This window comes from Arachis hypogaea, chromosome 1 (assembly GCF_003086295.3).
Source record: "Arachis hypogaea cultivar Tifrunner chromosome 1, arahy.Tifrunner.gnm2.J5K5, whole genome shotgun sequence".
Classification (NCBI taxonomy): domain Eukaryota; kingdom Viridiplantae; phylum Streptophyta; class Magnoliopsida; order Fabales; family Fabaceae; genus Arachis; species Arachis hypogaea.
In genome coordinates, this window is record NC_092036.1 from 104,850,595 (window position 1) to 104,871,465 (window position 20,871).

Sequence of the window (20,871 nt, forward strand, 5' to 3'; positions counted from 1 at the left end):
CTAAGATGGAAAGATTGGTTTTCACGCTATAAATTCACAGTAAGACACATCAAAGGACACCACAACACCATAGCTGACTACCTTTCCAGACCAACCAAAGAACCTCCACCCAAAGTTCTTCACATCCTAGCCATGGATAGAGCTTCACCACCAACCTTCCCTCTTCCAGACTGCCCTCAAGACCACAAGTTCTATAGAAGAGAACCTGGACCTTTTCCTTTTTCCCTTCGACCTAGGACTGCTGATGAGGTCAAGACCCTAGCTGAAGAATGCCTGTTTTACTGGTTACACAGGCTCCTCCTTGTTACCCAAATCACAGCAAAACCTCAACACTTTCACCCGAAAACACCTTATCATATCATACCCATCATCAAAGGTGAAATTCCTGAAGAAATGCTGTGGTTCATGTGGGCGCTCACTGTCCAGTATGATTGCGCCATCATAATTCCTGGAATTGCTATGTACAGGTTTCTCTGTGACAAGAGCTTCTCAGGAACAAATCTTGAGAAACTTCTTAAGATGTTTGCACCTATTCCTTTTTGGAGAGGAAAACTCTTCAGTGCACTAACAGATCATGATGTTTGGAACATCCCTGATAGGCTGAAACACAGGTTTTATTATGCCTTTGTCTTAAGAAGGCTATTTGCCTATCGTAATGAGATCCTCTACACCAGAAATAACTTTAACATTGTTGGTTATTCAAAGATATGGCCAACAGATGAGAAACACTGTCTCAACAATCTGGCCAAACATCTCACCTTCCACAACAATCCTAATGTTGATGTTCTCACAGGAGCCATTGAAGGACTCTCACTTCCATCAGAAGAGGAAGCTTCCTCTTCCAGGACCATACAAGAAGAATTAAGAGAATTCCAATCCAATTTTCTTGCTTCATCTGTGATTTATCCTACCCCGCCACTCCACCAGAATGAACACCCATGGAATTCTCCTCTTGTAGATCAAACCACGTATGGCTATGAAAACATTGACGATGAAGAACCAGGATCAAGGGTCTATCCACTACTGCCAAGCCCTACATATGTGGATGCTGGAATTGAAGATGATGACACTGAGAATCAATACACAGAAGGACCACATAACCTTGTGGATAACATTGATGAACATGAGCCCATTACGAAATACAGTCCGTGAAGAATGGGACCCAGCAACAACTATGATGTCCAAAAATAATTATGGTATTTTGTCTTTTATAATCATGTAGAATATGGTGTGACATAAAGTAAGTTTGTCCTTTTATAATCATAAAAAGGAGTGATGTGAGATAAAGTTGTCATGATGTGACCAAAGATAAGATTCCTTCTTATCTCTTAGTAGTGCAGTCCATGTGTCTGTATTTGAGTAGTTTGCTTAAAGTTGTTTGTCTTGTTGTAATGATGGATAAGATTCTTTCTTATCCTCCACTACCTAAGAGCCTCTATATATAGAGGGCTCTCCCATTGTAAAAATCAGAACTTGATCTTTCAATATAACCATTGTAAGATATTCACCATGAATACTCTCTAAATCTATCTCTCTCTGAAATCTTGAGTCCCCAATATGCTTATCTTTGCTTACTAGTTTCACGTATGCTCTAGGCTTGCCTCGTTCTTGAGGATCCTGCCTATCAGAAATGAAACTGATCCGATCTATGAGAAGTTCCAGTATTGGAAAGAAAGAACATATCGGCATCCATGACACTCTTGTCATAAGGTCCCTTGAATCCCCAATTGAGATGAGTTTAGTGGGAAATCGGGATAGAGATGACAAGAGGTATTGGTCCCTTGGTATGTTCTTTCAGAAGTACGTCTGGATGCACCCCATGGTATCAGAGCCTAATGAACTAAAGCAAAGAGAAGGTATATTGGAGATAATAGAGAGTAAGAGAGACTTTGAAATATTCATGTCAAACCCTGAATCTAGCCAACCTATCTTTCATAATATAGAGCTTTCTCTTGATCGTTTACCACCATCTGTCCATAAAACCCTATCCAACAAGATAGAAAACCTTGTTGAAATCACCCATGTACCAGAAGACTCAAAAATCCCTGCTACTCAACAACCTCTCATAAATCCATACTCTTTCTACCACCGAAAAAAGCAGTTTAGTATTCGCCACCTCAATGGCCATTTCATATGGGATGTTGATCACAATATGTGTGACTCAGATTGCGACTGTGACGCTTGGGGAGAATCAGAAGATGAGGACTACTACAAAAAGAAGAAGTCCAAGAAGAACAGGAAGCAGAGCTGTACTGCTCCTCCAAAGTTCTATCCACCAGATGAGCCGGAAGAACCACCAAAGTTTTATCTAAGGAAGAAGAAAAAGAAGATCCTTAGGCCCCAGTTCTCAGATCCTATTGCTGTACCATGCATAGCAACTCTCAAGCCTTATGAACAAGAGTTTCCTCCTCTACAGGTTTCCACTGACAGTCAAAGGATTACTCGACGGCCATACATAGCCCCAAGAGGAATAACTCCACAAGGAGTCCAGTCAACTTCACCTCAAGATGAGGTCCTGAATTGGCAAACGGAAAATGCTGTTAGCCAAAACAAAGTCCTGTTGAGAATCGACCACACTTTGGAAACACTCGTTGAAAAGACAGACAACCTGTCCTCACAAGTGTACTCAGTCCAAACACAAGTTGAGGAGCTAAAAAATAGATTGACCACACAAGCCCAAAAACTCAACCAAGACCTAAAAGCTTACATCCAAACCCATTACTTTGGCCCAGAATTTCAAAAAAAGGACCAAGAGCTTACCCGTATCAAGGCCCAGATCAGACAGATTGAACAAGATCAAGCCAGACAACCCAAGCCACAAGCTTTGGCCACAGATCCATTAGCCTTATATCCACCACAGTATCCCATGTACACACCCACTTACATTCCTCCACAGCAGCCAACCATAAATGAGCCTGACTATGACAACATCTTTAAAACCCATTACCATCTTGCCCGACGACTTCACACAAAGCCTAAGCCACACCCGGTTCAACCTACAGGACCTTCACAAAAAAGGATGCATAATCCACCATGGTCAGAAAGAGAATTTCTCAGAGGAGAAATCTCTGGAGAAAAAACTGAGGCAATTTCCAAAGGAAAAGAAGAAGAGGTACCAGAAAAGAGGACAATCGGAATGATTAATGCAGACGTCACTTCAAGTGACTCGTTTGAAGAAGTAACGTCTGACTCGTCAAACTTTTCGGTTGAAGAATCATCTGAAGAAGATCAAATTGCAGATCTTTCTGCAATAGCAATGGTTGATCAGGCTAACCCAACCTCAGAAGAAGAAGGAGAGGGAATAGTCGTAGAAGAAGAAGATGATGATCTCCCACAGACTAAGCCCACTCAGACGAAAGCAGGCAACCATTATTTCACTTTCGATAACCTTCCTCCTCACAAATACAGAGAAAGGTTGAATGATTTTGGAGCCTGGATTGATACCAAGATGTCCATCCCTAATGCAGATATCCAGCAAGTACTCTCTGAGTTTGTCACCAGGATGACTGGCAATCTTAGAGAATGGATAAACACGCTAAGTGAGTATGAGCGTATGCAACTCACTGGTGGAAGTGCTGCTCAGTTTCTAGGAAGATTGCATAGAGAATTCCTAGGAGACATTGGGATTATCCAGCAGAGAAATTCCCAAGAATACTATGAGATGAAATGCTGTTCACTTAATAAGAAAGATCTGGAAAAACATTTCAAAAGAATGCAGGCCAAATACTACCCTCTTGGAGGACAGAGCAATTCAACACTTAAGGAAGTGTATCTTGCTTCACTCCCAAAAGAGCTCCTACCAGAGATACGAAGAACAATGGCCATTTACCAGAAGGATATTCCAACGATAACCTTTGGAGAAATCTATCAATTGGCTCTAGCAGCTCTTGACAAGCTCTGCAACCAGCAAGACTTGTTCAAACAGCTAGCCAAGAATTCCCTTAAACTAAAGGGAGCATGTAAAAAGTCTTATCTGCAGATCAAATGCAAGGATAAAGACTCATGTGATTGCCACACAAAAAAGAAGCACCACTACAGAAGAACCAGACGATCAGATTTCGATCAAAGCTATTTCGGCAGAAGAAGAAAGTTCAAAGGAAAGAAACGGTTCTTCAGAAAAAAGACTTTCAAGGACAAGCGAACTAACAAATGCTTTCTTTGTGGACAAACTGGGCACTTTGCCAAGAAATGTCCCAATAAGAAGCAGACAAGCAAAAGAGAAATCAAGATGCTTCAATCTTTACAAGATGCTGTCTTAACCCGAGATGATGAAGATCTTGAATCGATCCTTGAAGAACAGTCAGAAGCAGATGAGTACACAAAGTACATGCTTCATGATCCTGAAGATAGTTCTTCTGATGATGACTACAGACCAATCCACTATATGGCACCTGCTCCGCCTCAACAAAGGATGACAGAAGGAGGATGTCTAGGAAGCTTAGGTTCCAAAAGAATTGATGGAATCCAACGACCCCACTTCAAACTCAAACTTTTGGCATCCAAGTATGATGTGCCAAAAAAGGTCGTAGCACTGCTTGATACAGGATCTTGTGCAACTGTAGTCAGGCCCGATCTGTTACCTGATGAAATTTGGGCTCCTCATGACAAGATCTACACAACAGCCAGCCAAGGAAGATTTACCATTGACCATATTTCTAGAGGAAATGTTGGGCTACAAATATTTCCTGAAATGGTGATTTGGCTGAAGGTTCTGGGAAGCTACCTCCCTGAGAAAGATGTACTGTTTGGTTTTGATGCATATTACCAAACGCAGGAGATGTCAATATGGCCTGAAGGTCTGAAATTCAAAAGGAAGTTCTTGCCATTTCTCGAAAACAGAGGTATTTATGAAATTAGCAAGGCTCCTCCAGACTATGAGGCTATCCAAAACAGGTTACTAAAAGCTTGTTGTGACAGTCATGACAAGTTTGATCACCCTCTTCCTTTATGGAAGAATCAAGAGTTCTTCATTCAATTGCCTTTCAAGAAGAATGAAGACATCAACCCTACCAAGGCAACCCATTCAGGAATGAATCCTGAAGATTTGAAGTTAGCAAAGGAAGAATGCGCTTCGTTACTGAAGCAAGGTTTAATTGAACCAACAACTTCCAACTGGGCATGCCAAGCATTCTATGTGGAAAAGAGGTCTGAACAGATTAGAGGAAAGAAGAGATTGGTGATTGATTACAAACCCTTAAACCTCTTCTTGCAAGATGACAAGTTTCCACTACCAAGGATTGACGCCATAACTCCTCGCCTTAGTGAAGCTAAACTTTTCAGTAAGTTTGACCTTAAAGCAGGATTTTGGCAATTGGGTATTCACCCCAAAGACAGATACAAGACGGGCTTTTGCATACCTGATGCACAGTACCAATGGACTGTCATGCCATTTGGACTAAAGGTAGCCCCATCATTATTCCAAAAAACTATGATCAGAATCTTTGAGCCCATACTCCACTCAGCTCTCATCTACATAGATGACATCCTACTGTTCTCAAAGGACGGCCCAATTCATCAGGCCCTTCTGATTCAGTTTACTGAAATTGTGGAAAAATATGGAATAATGCTATCTCAAAAGAAAAGCCTTATTGGTCAAGCCCAAGTTGATTTTTTGGGAATGACTTTCAATAATGGGTTTTTCCAGCCTGGAGAGCACATCTCAAAGGAACTGTTAAACTTCCCTGATGACCACCTGACAACAAAACAAGTCCAACAGTTCTTAGGCATCATCAATTACATCCGTGACTTTATTCCGGATGTGACAAGACACACAAGCCAATTGTCAAAGCTACTAAAAAAGCAACCCCCACCTTGGGGTCCTGAACAGACGACAGCTGTCAAGCACCTGAAAGAAGTAGCACAGAAACCCCCACCATTAAAGATTCCTAGCAATGGACAACGCATCCTGCAAACTGATGCTAGTGACAACTACTGGGGAGCTGTTCTCCTTGAAGAGATTGATGAAACAAGACACTACTGTGCACATGCTAGCGGACAGTTCAAGGAGTCAGAAAAACACTACCATGCTACATACAAGGAGATTCTTGCAGTCAAAAGAGGAATCGAGAAGTTCAGCTTTCACTTGAGTGCATATCACTTCATTGTGGAAATGGACAATACGTCTTTTCCATCCATGCTGGATACCAAAGGGAAGATACTACCAAACTCACAACTTCTAAGATGGAAAGATTGGTTTTCACGCTATAAATTCACAGTAAGACACATCAAAGGACACCACAACACCATAGCTGACTACCTTTCCAGACCAACCAAAGAACCTCCACCCAAAGTTCTTCACATCCTAGCCATGGATAGAGCTTCACCACCAACCTTCCCTCTTCCAGACTGCCCTCAAGACCACAAGTTCTATAGAAGAGAACCTGGACCTTTTCCTTTTTCCCTTCGACCTAGGACTGCTGATGAGGTCAAGACCCTAGCTGAAGAATGCCTGTTTTACTGGTTACACAGGCTCCTCCTTGTTACCCAAATCACAGCAAAACCTCAACACTTTCACCCGAAAACACCTTATCATATCATACCCATCATCAAAGGTGAAATTCCTGAAGAAATGCTGTGGTTCATGTGGGCGCTCACTGTCCAGTATGATTGCGCCATCATAATTCCTGGAATTGCTATGTACAGGTTTCTCTGTGACAAGAGCTTCTCAGGAACAAATCTTGAGAAACTTCTTAAGATGTTTGCACCTATTCCTTTTTGGAGAGGAAAACTCTTCAGTGCACTAACAGATCATGATGTTTGGAACATCCCTGATAGGCTGAAACACAGGTTTTATTATGCCTTTGTCTTAAGAAGGCTATTTGCCTATCGTAATGAGATCCTCTACACCAGAAATAACTTTAACATTGTTGGTTATTCAAAGATATGGCCAACAGATGAGAAACACTGTCTCAACAATCTGGCCAAACATCTCACCTTCCACAACAATCCTAATGTTGATGTTCTCACAGGAGCCATTGAAGGACTCTCACTTCCATCAGAAGAGGAAGCTTCCTCTTCCAGGACCATACAAGAAGAATTAAGAGAATTCCAATCCAATTTTCTTGCTTCATCTGTGATTTATCCTACCCCGCCACTCCACCAGAATGAACACCCATGGAATTCTCCTCTTGTAGATCAAACCACGTATGGCTATGAAAACATTGACGATGAAGAACCAGGATCAAGGGTCTATCCACTACTGCCAAGCCCTACATATGTGGATGCTGGAATTGAAGATGATGACACTGAGAATCAATACACAGAAGGACCACATAACCTTGTGGATAACATTGATGAACATGAGCCCATTACGAAATACAGTCCGTGAAGAATGGGACCCAGCAACAACTATGATGTCCAAAAATAATTATGGTATTTTGTCTTTTATAATCATGTAGAATATGGTGTGACATAAAGTAAGTTTGTCCTTTTATAATCATAAAAAGAAGTGATGTGAGATAAAGTTGTCATGATGTGACCAAAGATAAGATTCCTTCTTATCTCTTAGTAGTGCAGTCCATGTGTCTGTATTTGAGTAGTTTGCTTAAAGTTGTTTGTCTTGTTGTAATGATGGATAAGATTCTTTCTTATCCTCCACTACCTAAGAGCCTCTATATATAGAGGACTCTCCCATTGTAAAAATCAGAACTTGATCTTTCAATATAACCATTGTAAGATATTCACCATGAATACTCTCTAAATCTATCTCTCTCTGAAATCTTGAGTCCCCAATATGCTTATCTTTGCTTACTAGTTTCACGTATGCTCTAGGCTTGCCTCGTTCTTGAGGATCCTGCCTATCAGAAATGAAACTGATCCGATCTATGAGAAGTTCCAGTATTGGAAAGAAAGAACATATCGGCATCCATGACACTCTTGTCATAAGGTCCCTTGAATCCCCAATTGAGATGAGTTTAGTGGGAAATCGGGATAGAGATGACAAGAGGTATTGGTCCCTTGGTATGTTCTTTCAGAAGTACGTCTGGATGCACCCCATGCCAAAACAAAGTCCTGTTGAGAATCGACCACACTTTGGAAACACTCGTTGAAAAGAGAAAGACAATCCCCATCCCGATAATAACAGTAACAGATCATATACATAATGTTATGGATAAGATTAAGGTTAAAGTTAAAGTTAAAGTTAATCCTGTGGTGTTTCACTATGTCCAGCGTGGCATACTTACTAATGATATTCCGAAAATACCCCGGGAGAGAAATTTCAAAATAGTATTTTGACACCACCCTGTAATGACCACAAACCTGTCTGTGAGATGAGCCAAAATAGGCAAAGCGAAATGTACGTCGCTGCAGATTTATTCAAACACATTGTCAAAGGGGAAGGGTCCCTGAAGCCTTCGCATACGTGTATAGGAGGGAAAAGCTTGGGCTCAAAGGAACCTCTTCCTCTTCTTCTGGGGAGTTCTTTTGAGTTCCTACCTTCCCCGGGCCCCCCCTCTCTCTCTCTCTCTTCTGCCTTCTTCATCATCTTTGTGTCTTTCACGTAAGATATCATATTATTTGTACATAGTAACAAGAAAATGCCGTTTGAAAAGCTTGCATATTTTGTTGTGCATTTTTTATATCATGCATGTCAAGATCTGTGTGCATAGAAACGGTTATCAATAAAATATTATATGAATTGTGGTGTGGTGCAGGTAATTAGAAGGATCAAAGAAAATGCACGCCGGGTACACAAGGAAGGCAGCTTCTCCAAGAGGAGAGGTGGGAGAGATTGACACAACGGCTCCGTTCCAATCCGTCAAAGCTGCTGTTAGTTTGTTTGGAGAAGTAGCCTTCCATAAGGACAGATTTTCTATCAAGAGAAGATCTTCAGAGGTATTCATCAATTAAGATACCAAAATTCAATCATTACATAGATAAATGATATGCAATGTTCTTGGATCTGTAGGCAACTTTACAAACTCACAATCTAGATGATGGATGTTGAATAAGGAATATATATTTATAGATATATTGTTTGGCTCTTGTTTTATGGTTGCAGAATGTGTTTGAGAAGGAGACACAGCTTGTCTTGGCACAAAAAGAGTTGAGCAAGATAAAGAAGCAGCTGGACAATGCCGAGACGGCGAAAGCGAAAGCGCTGTCCGACCTTGAGAAGGCAAGGATGACACTCAAGAATTTGACAAGAAAGCTGTCCAACATGAGAGAATCCAAGCAATCGGTGATCAACGCTGCTCAGGCTGTGCAGAATCAGGGAAAACAACTCGAGAAGTCGCTAAAGTCGCTGTCCGTAAAAGCCATAGGATTTGAGGCATGGAAACGTGAAGTGGAAAATGCAAGGAAGAAGTACACGGTAACCATAAATGAACTAGATGCTTCTAAGCAAGACCTCACCAAGATCAGGCAAGATTTTGATGCAGCTTTGGAGGCAAAGCTGGCAGCACTGCAGGCAGCAGTAGACGCTCAGCGTTCGGCAAAACTCAACTCCGAAAGGATCAGCGAACTCTCGAGTGAAATCGCAAACATGAAGGTGAGAGCATCAATTGAGCAAATGAAGCTTTCATCTGAAGCAGCAGAACAAGAAGAACAGCAATCAAATGTCACAGGACAAAGAGAAGCCCAACTAGGCTTCTACAGAAGTGCTAAGGAAGGAGCATTGGAAAAATTGCAGGCCTTAAAAAGCCAGTATGATCCAGAGCTAGTGAAGAGTCTAGATGCCAAACTTGCTGAAGCAAGTGCAGAGATTGAGGCTCTTCACGAGCAGATGAGAAAGATCCATGCTTCTGAGATGGAAACTGTGAGAATTGTAACTGCAGAGCTCAAAGAAGCAACAAAGACACTGCAGGACATTGTTGCAGAAGAAAACTCCCTCAAGAACCTTGTGTATACTCTGAGGCAAGAACTAAAACATGTGAAGAAGGAGCAGGATGAAGTGAGGGAGAAGGAACAGGCAGCAGCAGATCTTGCTTCTTCCCTTGCTGAAGAACTGCAAGGGAGCATGGCAATGGCAAAGCCTAAGCCTGGTTCTGAGGAGGAGAAGGAAGCTGAAACCTATTACGAGCAGAGTCTGCAAATCCGGAAACTAAAAAAGGAGGCAGACGAAGCGAAGAGAGAAGCTGAAGAGATGAGCAGAAAGGCTCAAGAGCTGAAGCAGGAGGCTGAAAATTCCCGGGCAGTGTCTGAAGAGCAAGGGATTAAGCTCCAAATTGCTATGAAGGAGGCTAAGGAAGCAAAAGCATCAGAACAAAGAGCCCTTGTGGAGATGGAGCATCTGGCTGAAGTGCAAGCCAGAGTCACAAACTCGAAAACCGGTGCTAGGATCAAATTGTCAAAGAATGAGTATGAAACAATGAATGAAAAAATCAAGAAGTGTGAAGATTTGGTTCATGAGAAAGAGGCAGCTGCCAAGGCTGAGTTACAAGCAATTTGCATGAGGAAGAATGAAGTGGAGATGAAGGTGCAAGCTAATCTGAAAGCAATTCAGGAGATAAAGGCTGCAACAGAAATGGCTTTGTGGCATGCAGAGATGGCGGATTCTGCAAAGGAGGCATTTGAGAATGAACTAATGAGGTGGCGCCAACAAAAGCAAAAATCAGATGTTTCCTCCAAGATGATGGATTTCTCAGAGAGCTCTTCAAGATCAGTGTCACTTAGCATCTAGAAAGTGAAATCCACCAACAGATGCTTGTGAGGTTGATTGACTCATTCTTTCATTCATTCATTATAACAAAGGAACACTCCTTGCAGTGAAACACCACTCACTTTATGTATCAGCATCTCTCATAGTACGCTTGGAAACATTTAAGGCTTCCATTTTTTCATTGAAAGAACATTGTGCAAAAAATGCCAATTATCATTGTATACATACTCTTGCTCCTAGGTGATAACTTTAAAGTAAAGTTTCTGCCTCTTCAGTCAGGTAAACTTAAAATGTAGACATAGTTGTCTATCGTTCCTTACTGCACATTATGTAGACTTTTGCAAAGTCAACGATGGTTAAAAGTACCATGTGTTATTTCAGGAAGTAACAAAACATCATCAACATCACAAATTCACAATCTAGTCGTACCAAATAATCAGGATTCTTAGAATGCTTCTAAAACCAAATCAACTCGCCTAATATATATTGAGACATTAGGAGGCTTGAGCATCAAACATTCTCATTGGAGAAATTCTTGTATGAAATATAAATCTAGCACTTCATATTTTAACACAATAACAATCAAACTCACTCCACTAGCTTTGTTTAAACTACACTTCACTGCTGTGCTTAAATTAGGAATGTCATGTCTATCAATTCAAGAGCCTTTTTAATTAACGAGGACAAAGGACATGATTATTTTATATTGTAATAACGAATGGGAAACAAAACACTGGCGCATAAATGAATTGGATGTGATGAATTGATTATATTCTGAGACTAACATTAATAGTAAAGTATTATGTAAACAACAATACTTTAGCCACAAATAAGAATGTATTTTTATTCCTACTTATTTCTCTATACAATACTTTCAATTTAATATATTATATCTGCAAAGAAATGGACAAATGATATATCTAATCTGGCTACTACCTCTGAATTTCTAAAACAAACAAAAAATATGGATGATTAGTAGTACTGTCAAAGATCAGATGATCAAGAGATTCAACAAAGCCTTAGATGTTAACTCATCAATGCAAATCCTGAACGCAAGTATTAGTCATCATTGATTTTGAGGTCTGAAACTCCATTGCCATTATGAAACTTCTGTAACTCTGACTCTAAAGTCTTGGCAATTGATGCTTCTTCACCTTCGGCCGGCGGCTCCGGAAAATCTACATGAAAGGATCCCTGCTTGATGGGTTCAACAGATTCACGGAGTCTGGCTTGCTGATTGATGTAACTGTAGAGCTGTTGGTGAAAGGGGTGATCCAAGGAATAGCAATTTTCACTTCCTCTCCCTGAATGCTTGGATGATCCAGAGCCTTCTTTTTTGCAGAAGTGTGGCAGAGATGAGTAATCCATGATCTACATACCAAGTTTTCTTTATTAGATTCAATTAGGCAACGTAGAAAAAAGAATGCGGAAACCACATAACCAAGACTGTCTCTACCTTCAACAACTCCTCTCGCCCACAGCCTGGTAACACCTGCACTTTTCTTTTTGTCCTCTCTTGTAAAAGTGGCTTCACAACCTGCTAATGCTAAGTGTTTAACATCATGCTGGTGTCTCAATAGGTGCTCAGCAGAAAGCAACTGCCATTTAAAGTAGCAATTTCGCACAGGAAACAAAGTTGTAGAGAATAATGTCTTCTTACCTTCCAACAAGCTGAAAATATGTATGGGGTATTTACAACGTAATAAGTTTCTGTCTTCTCGGGGTAGTTCAGATCATCAATGGATGATATAATAGTTAACAACTGCAACAGCATAAACAAGTCAGCAAGATATATAGCCATTAAACTCAGGGAAGGGAGGAGGGAAGAAACTTCATTATGTCATTTTTCATAAAGCAATGAGCAAAGACTCCAATCTGGAACAAAATTTTGTGCATGTTAAGCACTTTCAGATATACTACAAGTTACTAATCCTGATCTGATAACAACCATTTTTATATGAGCACAAACTTCTCCAGCATACCAATTCTTCACAAGCCATTCTATTCACAATCCATATATAACTTCAAGAAGGAACATAAATAAATTCAGTGCATAATTAATCATGGGCATGCTAGTCTTGCTGGATCAAGTGGCCATATGAACTAAATAAGTACCTTAATCTGGTTCAGGGCTGACAGCTTCAATCCTGTCATATCTAAAACCTTTATACATTTGGTAATAGGCCGCCCATGCTTCTTCGACGCAGAAGGCTGCAGCCATATGTGTCAAAACAAAAAGGAAGAAAGTCTCCTATAACTAATAACTGGTTAACAGAAGAGTATTCCAAAGACTACTGCTCACCAAGATTACTCGATCACGATATTCATTAATTTGAATGTGAGACTGCACATAATAATGAACCTGCACTCAAACAAACATACAAAATAATGCCAGAAGAGATTGGAATCAAAAGCCTGAAGATTAATGTATACTGTACCCCAAAAAATAAAGCAGTGTCCTTTTTCTTTTCTTCTAATAATTAAACTTACAGATGCTTTATCTAATGTGCTAAGCCCAGCACCAATTGCGAAGACAGGAAGACCCTAGAGGAAAATAAACAGGGAAATAAGTCAACTAAACAATATTATTTAATCAACATAAATGTAAGTATGTGGTCATAAAACCAATGTTTCACTAACAATTGCAATAATGTCAGGTTGCTTTCTGTTTTGAAGCACAACTATGATGAAATGGAATGAGAAAAAGAATATGTTTGAGAATGAGTACCTCTCTTGAGTACCCTGACAAACCTATGAGTTGTGAATCACGCACTGCTCTGTATAAATCAGGAGGAATAATTGGTCTCTGAAAAGAATCACCAAAAAGATTTATGTGATGAAAAAGAAAAAACCAATACAGTACTAATGAGACACACTGTATACTTAGCAAAAAAAAAAAAAAAAAGGATAGCAGGAAACAAACCTCATTCAATCAAGCATTGAACTTGGAAAAAAAAAGAATATATATATATATATATATATATATATATATATATATATAAACTATTGTGTTAGAGATACAACATAATATGAACTTACAGATAAGATGTTGTCAATATCATTTTGAACTCTCCAGTTTAAACAATCAACCAACTGAAACACAGTACAACATCATGTTACTTAGTTTTAACTTACAGTGAAGAAGATATTAGCAAGCAAAAGATTAAACAAAAAGGACACTTGCACTATCTTACCATTTTATGGGCCTTGGAAGGATTCCACTCTCTTGCTTTTAAAAATCGCACTAGAGTTTGAGTGACATATCCTTGATGAACATTCTATCCATGAAAGCAAGTAAAATCAATGAGAGAGAGAAAAGGAGAAGGAACAAATGTATTATATCGAATTTAGAAGGAAGAGTTATTAGCTTTTTCAGCCAACTTTTAGTCAATACTAATATAGACAGAAATTATTACTCTTGTGTTCATCAGTATATAACTAAGAAACTGAGTGAAAGTGTGAAACACAAGAAAGACTATAGATACTTAAAAATTGAAACATTTTACATAGTGTGCCAAATATTCAAATCACCAGCAAAGACAAAGATTTCACTTTCAGGGACTCAAGCTATGTAAAGAGAACCCATTATCTCACAAAACCTACAAAGCAGCGAGCTTTCTAACAGGCGATACAAGAACACAAAAATTAATGCAGATTAAAAAAAAAACAATATATAAACTGTCAAAATCAGCATAGTTTCCTAGTAGCAAAACCCAGGAAGTGATTTTAATTCAAAGTCAATAACTGTGGTCGGGAGAAAAGTTGAAAGGTCAAAAAGTCAAGGAATGAATTTGACTTGAAGAATTTGGAACCGATCGGTTAGAGCAGAAAGAAAGGAAGGAAGAAAGAAAGGATGAAGAACGAAAGCAGAAGGAAAATAGGAGAAATGCTAACCTGGAATGTTTTCTTCAATGGCTCCTCAACTGCCATTGTTGGGAATGAAGTTCAGCAAAAGAGAAAACAAGTGAGGAGCCCATAATGAGAAGAAAAGGAAGAAAGAGAGGTAAAGGAGAAACCTTGATCCATTGATGCTTGCAACTCTTTGACGGCTTCCTCAGGAACAAGCCCCATTTTCTTGTGCTGAGAATGAATGAAGAGCCAACAAGCCCAGAAACTGGTGTCGTGAATGTGAACACAACACAAACCCAATTCAATTGGGGATAAGCCTTTGTTGCAGCTTGCTTAGGTTCAGTTTTTTTTCGCACTTTAATTTGCTAATTTCCTTCAATGTTACTGATACCGCTAACGAGAAATTTGAAGAACGGAGAGACACACACACGGAGAGAAAGGTCTAATGAAGAAAAGGAGGGTGCATTATATATATAATTAAAGAGAGGAGAGTCAAAACTCAAGATTCAAGAATGGCGGGCCTAACCTAACCCCGCTCTCACCTGGAAACAAATTCTCTGTGAATTAAATTTACATTTGATAAATTGAATCTTCTTGAGAGAATAGTTAATTCAAAACACACACACTCTCTCTCTCTGGATTGAATGTTCTCGTGATTAGTGGCATGGTTGATGTTTATTTTTCCCTTACTACTATTATATGTTAGAAATAAAGATGCAGAAAAAAGGGAAGCTTCCGAATCTAAAGTATCAGAAGACTTTTCAGCATAATGCAGGAACCCAAAGTATCTTTAATTCTTGAATAAAGTCCCAGCCACGTCGCGGAAGATTTTGATTTCGGATAATTAGTGTCCGAAGAAAAAAAATTTTTAATTTGGCCATTTACAATAATAAATGCCTAAATGGTGATAATTTTTTATTAATTTATCACATAAAATTTAATAATGATATATATCTTTATTCGTATCTGAATCAAAGTTATGAATTTATGAGTTTTGGAAATTTTAATTGGCACAATATTATTTTTAGGTCTGTAAAAACACTTTAATACTTAAGTTAATAGTGTTCTTAAGTGGTAAAATAGATAAATATCTACTTGTTAAGTTTTCTCTTTTTTTTTATATCGTTTTTTCGGTTCGACGTTATTAGATATTTATTGTCTTCGATATCTATTTGTTACTATCATAATATGGTGACTTAAAGAGGTTTTGACGTTTTCTTTTCCTTGTGATATATTCTTTAGCTCGTAACGTAGTATTCTCGTTAAATGTTAATAATATCCTTTAACTTGTTGTTTCGGTAAAAAAAAATCTATCATTGTTTGATCTTTGATAGCAGAACGTGATTTATATTATATATCAAATTAGGATAACTCTATGGACTAACTCAACATTCGACCTGTCAAATCTGGCTTTTGCAAAACCTTTCAAATCGGCTTATCGATTCGTACTATAATTAAATAACTTTGAAAATATTGACATAAGTGACGCACCGACGTAATCAAACCAAAAGCCAATTTTTCTAATTTTGAATATCTTAATTCATGGAATTGAAGAACCTTACTTATAAAATAGACAGGCCATTGGTGTTTACTGTTTACCCTCGTTTTCCAATACTAAAGTGGAAGCTATAGTTTCCTCAATCACAGACAAATACAAATAAAATGGGTTTTCAGGTTCTAGTTCCTCTAAGATAGGAGGAGACGATAATAATTGTTTAAAATATTGGAAGGCAGTCTCACACTCCTCTGTCCAAGTAAAATCTATGCCTTTTTCATTAAATTAAAAAACGGCTTCGTTTTTACAGTAGAAGTACCCAAAAATCTTGATAAAGCGACTAACCAACCTGTTAGCTCTAAACATCTTTAAGGCTCTAAGGACTTGATATGTCGGGTATAGCCTAATACTTCTTAGAATGAGCTTTTATTTCCCTTTGAGTTACCATAAAGCCTAAAAATTTACCTCTCCAAACTCCAAAAATGCATTTCGCTAGGTTCAACCTCATCTTGTAAAGTTGGAAGCAAGAGATTTCTTTAAATCAGTAATCAAATCGGAGTCTTCTTTAGTTTTTATCAACATGTTGTCAATATAGACTTCTATGTTCTTTCCAATTCGCTGCTTGAACACTTTAGCCATCAATCCCTAATAAGTGGCCTCTATTTTTTTCAAACTAAAAAGTATTACGGTATTAGTAAATCTCTTTTGGGATAATAAAAGAGGTTTTATCTTCATCAGGTTTATGCATAAGTATCTGATTATACCCAATATAAGCATCTAAGAAACTGAGTATATGATATCCTGAGATAGAATTTATCATGTTATATATATTAGGCAACCACGTAGAATAAGTTAATTCTCTGATAAATCCAGCATCCAACAACTCTTGAACCTGTTTCTTGACCTCGAAAGCTAGGTCAGACGACATCATTCGACGTTGTTGCGCAACAGACTTAAATGTAGAATCAATAGCAAGTTGGTGGGACATGAATGTGGGATCTATCCCGCACATATCAAAAGGTTCTCATGCAAATAAATTTACATTACCTCTCAAGAAACCCTAAAGTTTCGACTTCAGGGGATAAAGTAGATCCTTATTAATTTTGGTGTATCTTTATACAACATCTCCAATATGAAACTTTTCCAAATTCCCATTGGGCTTTGGTCTCAACTTCTCTTGAATTTGGGAGTCCATATTAACAAGAAATACGCCAGTAGAATCCTTAGCTTTGTCTCTCAAGGACAAACTCGCTTTATTGCACTTCATGGCGGCTACCCAATCTCGTTGAATAGTTGCCACCCGACCTTCTGAGGTTATATACTTCATGACTAGGAATTTTGTTAAAATAAACGCAGACAAATAATTCAACGTCTTCTTTTCGAGGATCAGATTATAAGTTGTTGAATCCTTCTGAACGACAAATTCTTCTGGAACCACTTTAACATTTGGACCTTCCCCTACGGTAAATAGGAGATCAATAGCCCCATGAAGCTTGATGTAGTGATCTCTTAATCCCACTATCCCAGGAAGGTATGACTTCAAGTGCTAGTCCTTCAACCCCAATGCATCAAAAGTGTTTCTAAAAAGCAAATTCGAATCTGCCCCAGTGTCTACTAGGATTCTTCTTACAATGTAATTTGCTAATTTTCCAGTAATTACTAATGGCTCATCATCATCTGATATGGTGAACTGAAAATCATCCGATGTGAATTGTACAGTAGGGATGCTGTTTACTTCTAGGACCTCCGAATTTACTGCTTTAACATATCTTTTAATGGCATTCTTAGATTTAGGTAATCCATTTCTGCATATTTTGGTCTTCATAATCATTTTGCCGTCTGAGCGACCTAACGTGTTGAACAAATTTGGAAAGTTTTCCATCTTGAATTGCTTGTTTCAATGTATCCTTTAAATAGATGCAATCTTTAGTTTGATGACTATAGGATTTATGATAGTCACAATATTGTGACTTATTCAAAGAAGCCTTTAATCGTATTTGTCTTGCTTTAGGGAGGATACCCCTGTGAGACACTTGCTGATAAACTTCCACTAATGAGGCCACCAACGGAGTATAGTTTAAAAACTTTCCAACTCACGGGGTTGACGGTTTTGGAGGTGTAGCTTATCCCGACGTCCTGACCTTATTAGGTGATGGAGTGAGGTTTTTCCTCTTGGTCACAATCACTTTCGAGACATCTTCATCCCTCATATACTTTAAGGCGATATGATAGATTTCTTCCATAGATTTTACATTCCTGAAATTCAAGTGTCTCCAAAAATTCCCTTCTAACAAGCCTGCAACTAGGAACAAACACACAACCTCAGGAGTTCGTGTGTTGACTTCTAGTAAAGTCTTATTAAAGCGATCCAAATAATCCCAAATGCTTTCACCCATTCTCTATTCCATACCAAGTAATGAGATCGAGTGTTTAGCTTGAGTCCTCCTAGTCGTGAAGTGTGCTAGAAACTTTATCTTCACATCATCAAACGATGATATAAAATCGGAAGGAAGAGTATTGAACCATCCCATGGTTGGTCCAGATAGTGTGACAGGAAAAGCTTTACATCTAATGGCATTTCCGATCCCTTCCAGATTCATTCTTACTTCAAATATATCTATATACTCCTGAGGATCTGACTTCCATTTGGACTTCAAGTTAGTTAGCTTATCAAAGTGTTTTGGTAAATAGACCTGAAGTACGTGTGAAGCAAATGGAGTCTGTTCCATAATAATGTGTCCCTGGGGTATCCTTATGCCTTTTAGGACTTGGGATCTTTTCTGGAGCCTGCCTCTTTCTAGATTGGGAAGAACGAGAACCAACTCTATCCCTTTTCCCTGGGTCACGATGTTGCTCCTCACATCATGGGGAGTCCCTCCTATGTCTATTGTTACAATCTAACGACCTTCTAGTGCGACTATCTCGTCGGTCCCTTGTGTGACTCCGGGATCGAGAGTGTTGAGACATAGACAATTCTACCAATCGATGCTCCAGCTCCTGCATGTGATGTTGCATTTCTTGGATTATTTGCACATAATTTCCCCTAACCCTACCAGATGTTATTCTCCAACATTCTGGATTGGTTGTTGCTCATATCCAGGGGGAATTGGCTTCTTTTCAGTAGTGTTGGGATCAATTTCATGCCAATCTTCATGGAGCTTCTCATTGTGAGGAGCGTTTCGGTTGATAATTAATTGTAACTTGAGGTCGGCCATGGAAACAATGATGTAGGATTCCCACATATGACACCGACTATTTGTATCTGAGTTTGGGTTACAAGCTTATGAGTTTCGGAGATCCTAACTGGTACAATGTTGTTTCCAGGATGGGAGAGCTACCTGCGAAAATAGTCCAACGCTTAAGTTAGTAGTGCTCTTAGATGCTAAAGTGGACAAATGTTTACCTACTAAGTTTCCCTTTCCCTTTATACGGTTTTTCCAGTTCGGCGTTATTAGACATTTAATGTCTTTGATATTCGTTTTTTAATACTGTAAAACCTGCAAAATTAATAAAAAGATGGTCAATAAATAAATTATTATTTAAATAAATTAGAAAGTTAAATTTTATAGTTTGTAATGGAAGAAATAATTAAATACAAATTTAGACACTAATTTTAAAGAATTTGGCCTAAGATTGGACCAAACGGACCAAATCGATTGAACCGGACCCGTACTGGGCCCAAGGCCCAACTCAACAATACTAAAGTGAAGAGCACAGCTCTTCTTCCCCAAAAGAAAGGGGGAAACACGCTGGACAAGGGTGAGAGAGAGGAAGAGGGTTTCATGAAAGCATAACCTTTAAAGTGGGATAACTTTTGCTCTGGTGGTCGGAATTGTGTATCGTTTGTGGCCACGCGTCGGGCTTGTCGAGCTCTTTCAATTCCATCCAAATAAAACTGTAAGTAACTCGTGTTTTCCTAGATCTATTTCTGCTGGTGTGTTAAATTTGGGTTTGGGGTTTGAGGAACTCAATTCCTTGATGATTTTTATGTTTTAGGGATTTGCTAGCCTTGATTCCTTGTGGGTATTGCTCAAGGATAAGTGGGTGAAGGTAAGAACCTTAAACCTTTTGTTGATTAGTGAATTAGTAAGCTTGAATGTTGATTATAGTGATATGTTATGGGATTAAATTGAATATTGTTGATTTGGAGTACATTAATGATGTTGGGAGCTTGATTGTTGGACCTTTGATGGCTGAAATCATTGGGTGTGGATTGGAGTCTTTAAAGCTTGAATTATGGTGGTTTTGAGCTTAGGGAGGAATCGGCCAAGGTATGGTTTTGATTTCTCGTAAATAATATAAATGTCTCGTAAAAACATAGGCTAGATGACCATAAGATAGGTTGAAGCATGTATGTATATGATGAGCGGATAATTTATACGCTTTTTGGCATTGTTTTTAGGTAGTTTCTAGTATGTTTTAGTCACTTTTTAGTATATTTTTATTAGTTTTTATGTAAAATTCACATTTCTGGACTTTACTATGAGTTTGTGTGTTTTTCTGTGATTTCAGGTATTTTCTGGCTGGAATTGAGGGACTTGAGCAAAAATCTGATTCACAGGCTAAGAAAGGACCGCAGATACTGTTGGATTCTGACCTCCCTGCACTCGAAGTGGATTTTCTGGAGCTATAGAAGCCTAATTGGCACGCTCTCAATTGCGTTGGAAAGTAGACATCTTGGGCTTTCCAGAAATGTATAATAGTCTATACTTTACCCGAGACTTGATGGCCCAAACTGGCATCCAAATGCCCACCAGAGACCCTTTTCTGGAGTTAAACTCCAAGGAAGGCCTATGCACGTGAAAGCTTCAAGACTCAGCCCAAACACACACCAAGTGGGCCCCGGAAGTGGATGTATGCACTATCTACTCATTTTTTGTAAACCTAGTTTACTAGTTTAGTATAAATAACACTTTTTACTATTGTA

At 38.8% G+C, this 20,871-nt stretch overlaps 2 protein-coding genes across 4 annotated transcripts; one reads left to right on the forward strand and one right to left on the reverse strand.

The window, feature by feature from the left end:
- Positions 1 to 7,643: 7,643 nt before the first annotated feature.
- LOC112706511 (WEB family protein At5g55860) lies at positions 7,644 to 10,859 on the forward strand. The gene is made up of 3 exons (XM_025757859.3): positions 7,644 to 8,500; positions 8,655 to 8,835; positions 9,002 to 10,859. Exons 2-3 carry the CDS (start codon positions 8,677 to 8,679, stop codon positions 10,619 to 10,621), a joined length of 1,779 nt encoding a protein of 592 aa, XP_025613644.1. The 5' UTR covers positions 7,644 to 8,500; positions 8,655 to 8,676; the 3' UTR covers positions 10,622 to 10,859.
- A 559-nt stretch (positions 10,860 to 11,418) lies between these two features.
- LOC112706519 (phosphatidylinositol/phosphatidylcholine transfer protein SFH9) lies at positions 11,419 to 15,264 on the reverse strand. 3 transcript variants are annotated; one of them, XM_025757869.3, is made up of 12 exons: positions 14,992 to 15,179; positions 14,617 to 14,891; positions 14,495 to 14,523; positions 13,795 to 13,878; positions 13,640 to 13,693; positions 13,329 to 13,406; positions 13,091 to 13,144; positions 12,903 to 12,962; positions 12,716 to 12,811; positions 12,261 to 12,362; positions 12,057 to 12,137; positions 11,419 to 11,971 (listed from the first exon to the last, which is right to left on the reverse strand). In XM_025757869.3, the coding sequence occupies exons 2-12, from the start codon at positions 14,669 to 14,671 to the stop codon at positions 11,660 to 11,662; spliced, it is 1,005 nt and encodes a 334-aa protein (XP_025613654.1). In that variant the 5' UTR covers positions 14,672 to 14,891; positions 14,992 to 15,179; the 3' UTR covers positions 11,419 to 11,659. The 3 variants fall into 3 exon arrangements, with proteins under 3 accessions (XP_025613654.1, XP_072057907.1, XP_072057919.1); XM_072201806.1 differs by having other exon boundaries at positions 14,617 to 15,264; XM_072201818.1 differs by lacking the exons at positions 14,495 to 14,523; positions 14,617 to 14,891; positions 14,992 to 15,179 and adding an exon at positions 14,132 to 14,192.
- Between the last annotated feature and the right edge of the window lie 5,607 nt (positions 15,265 to 20,871).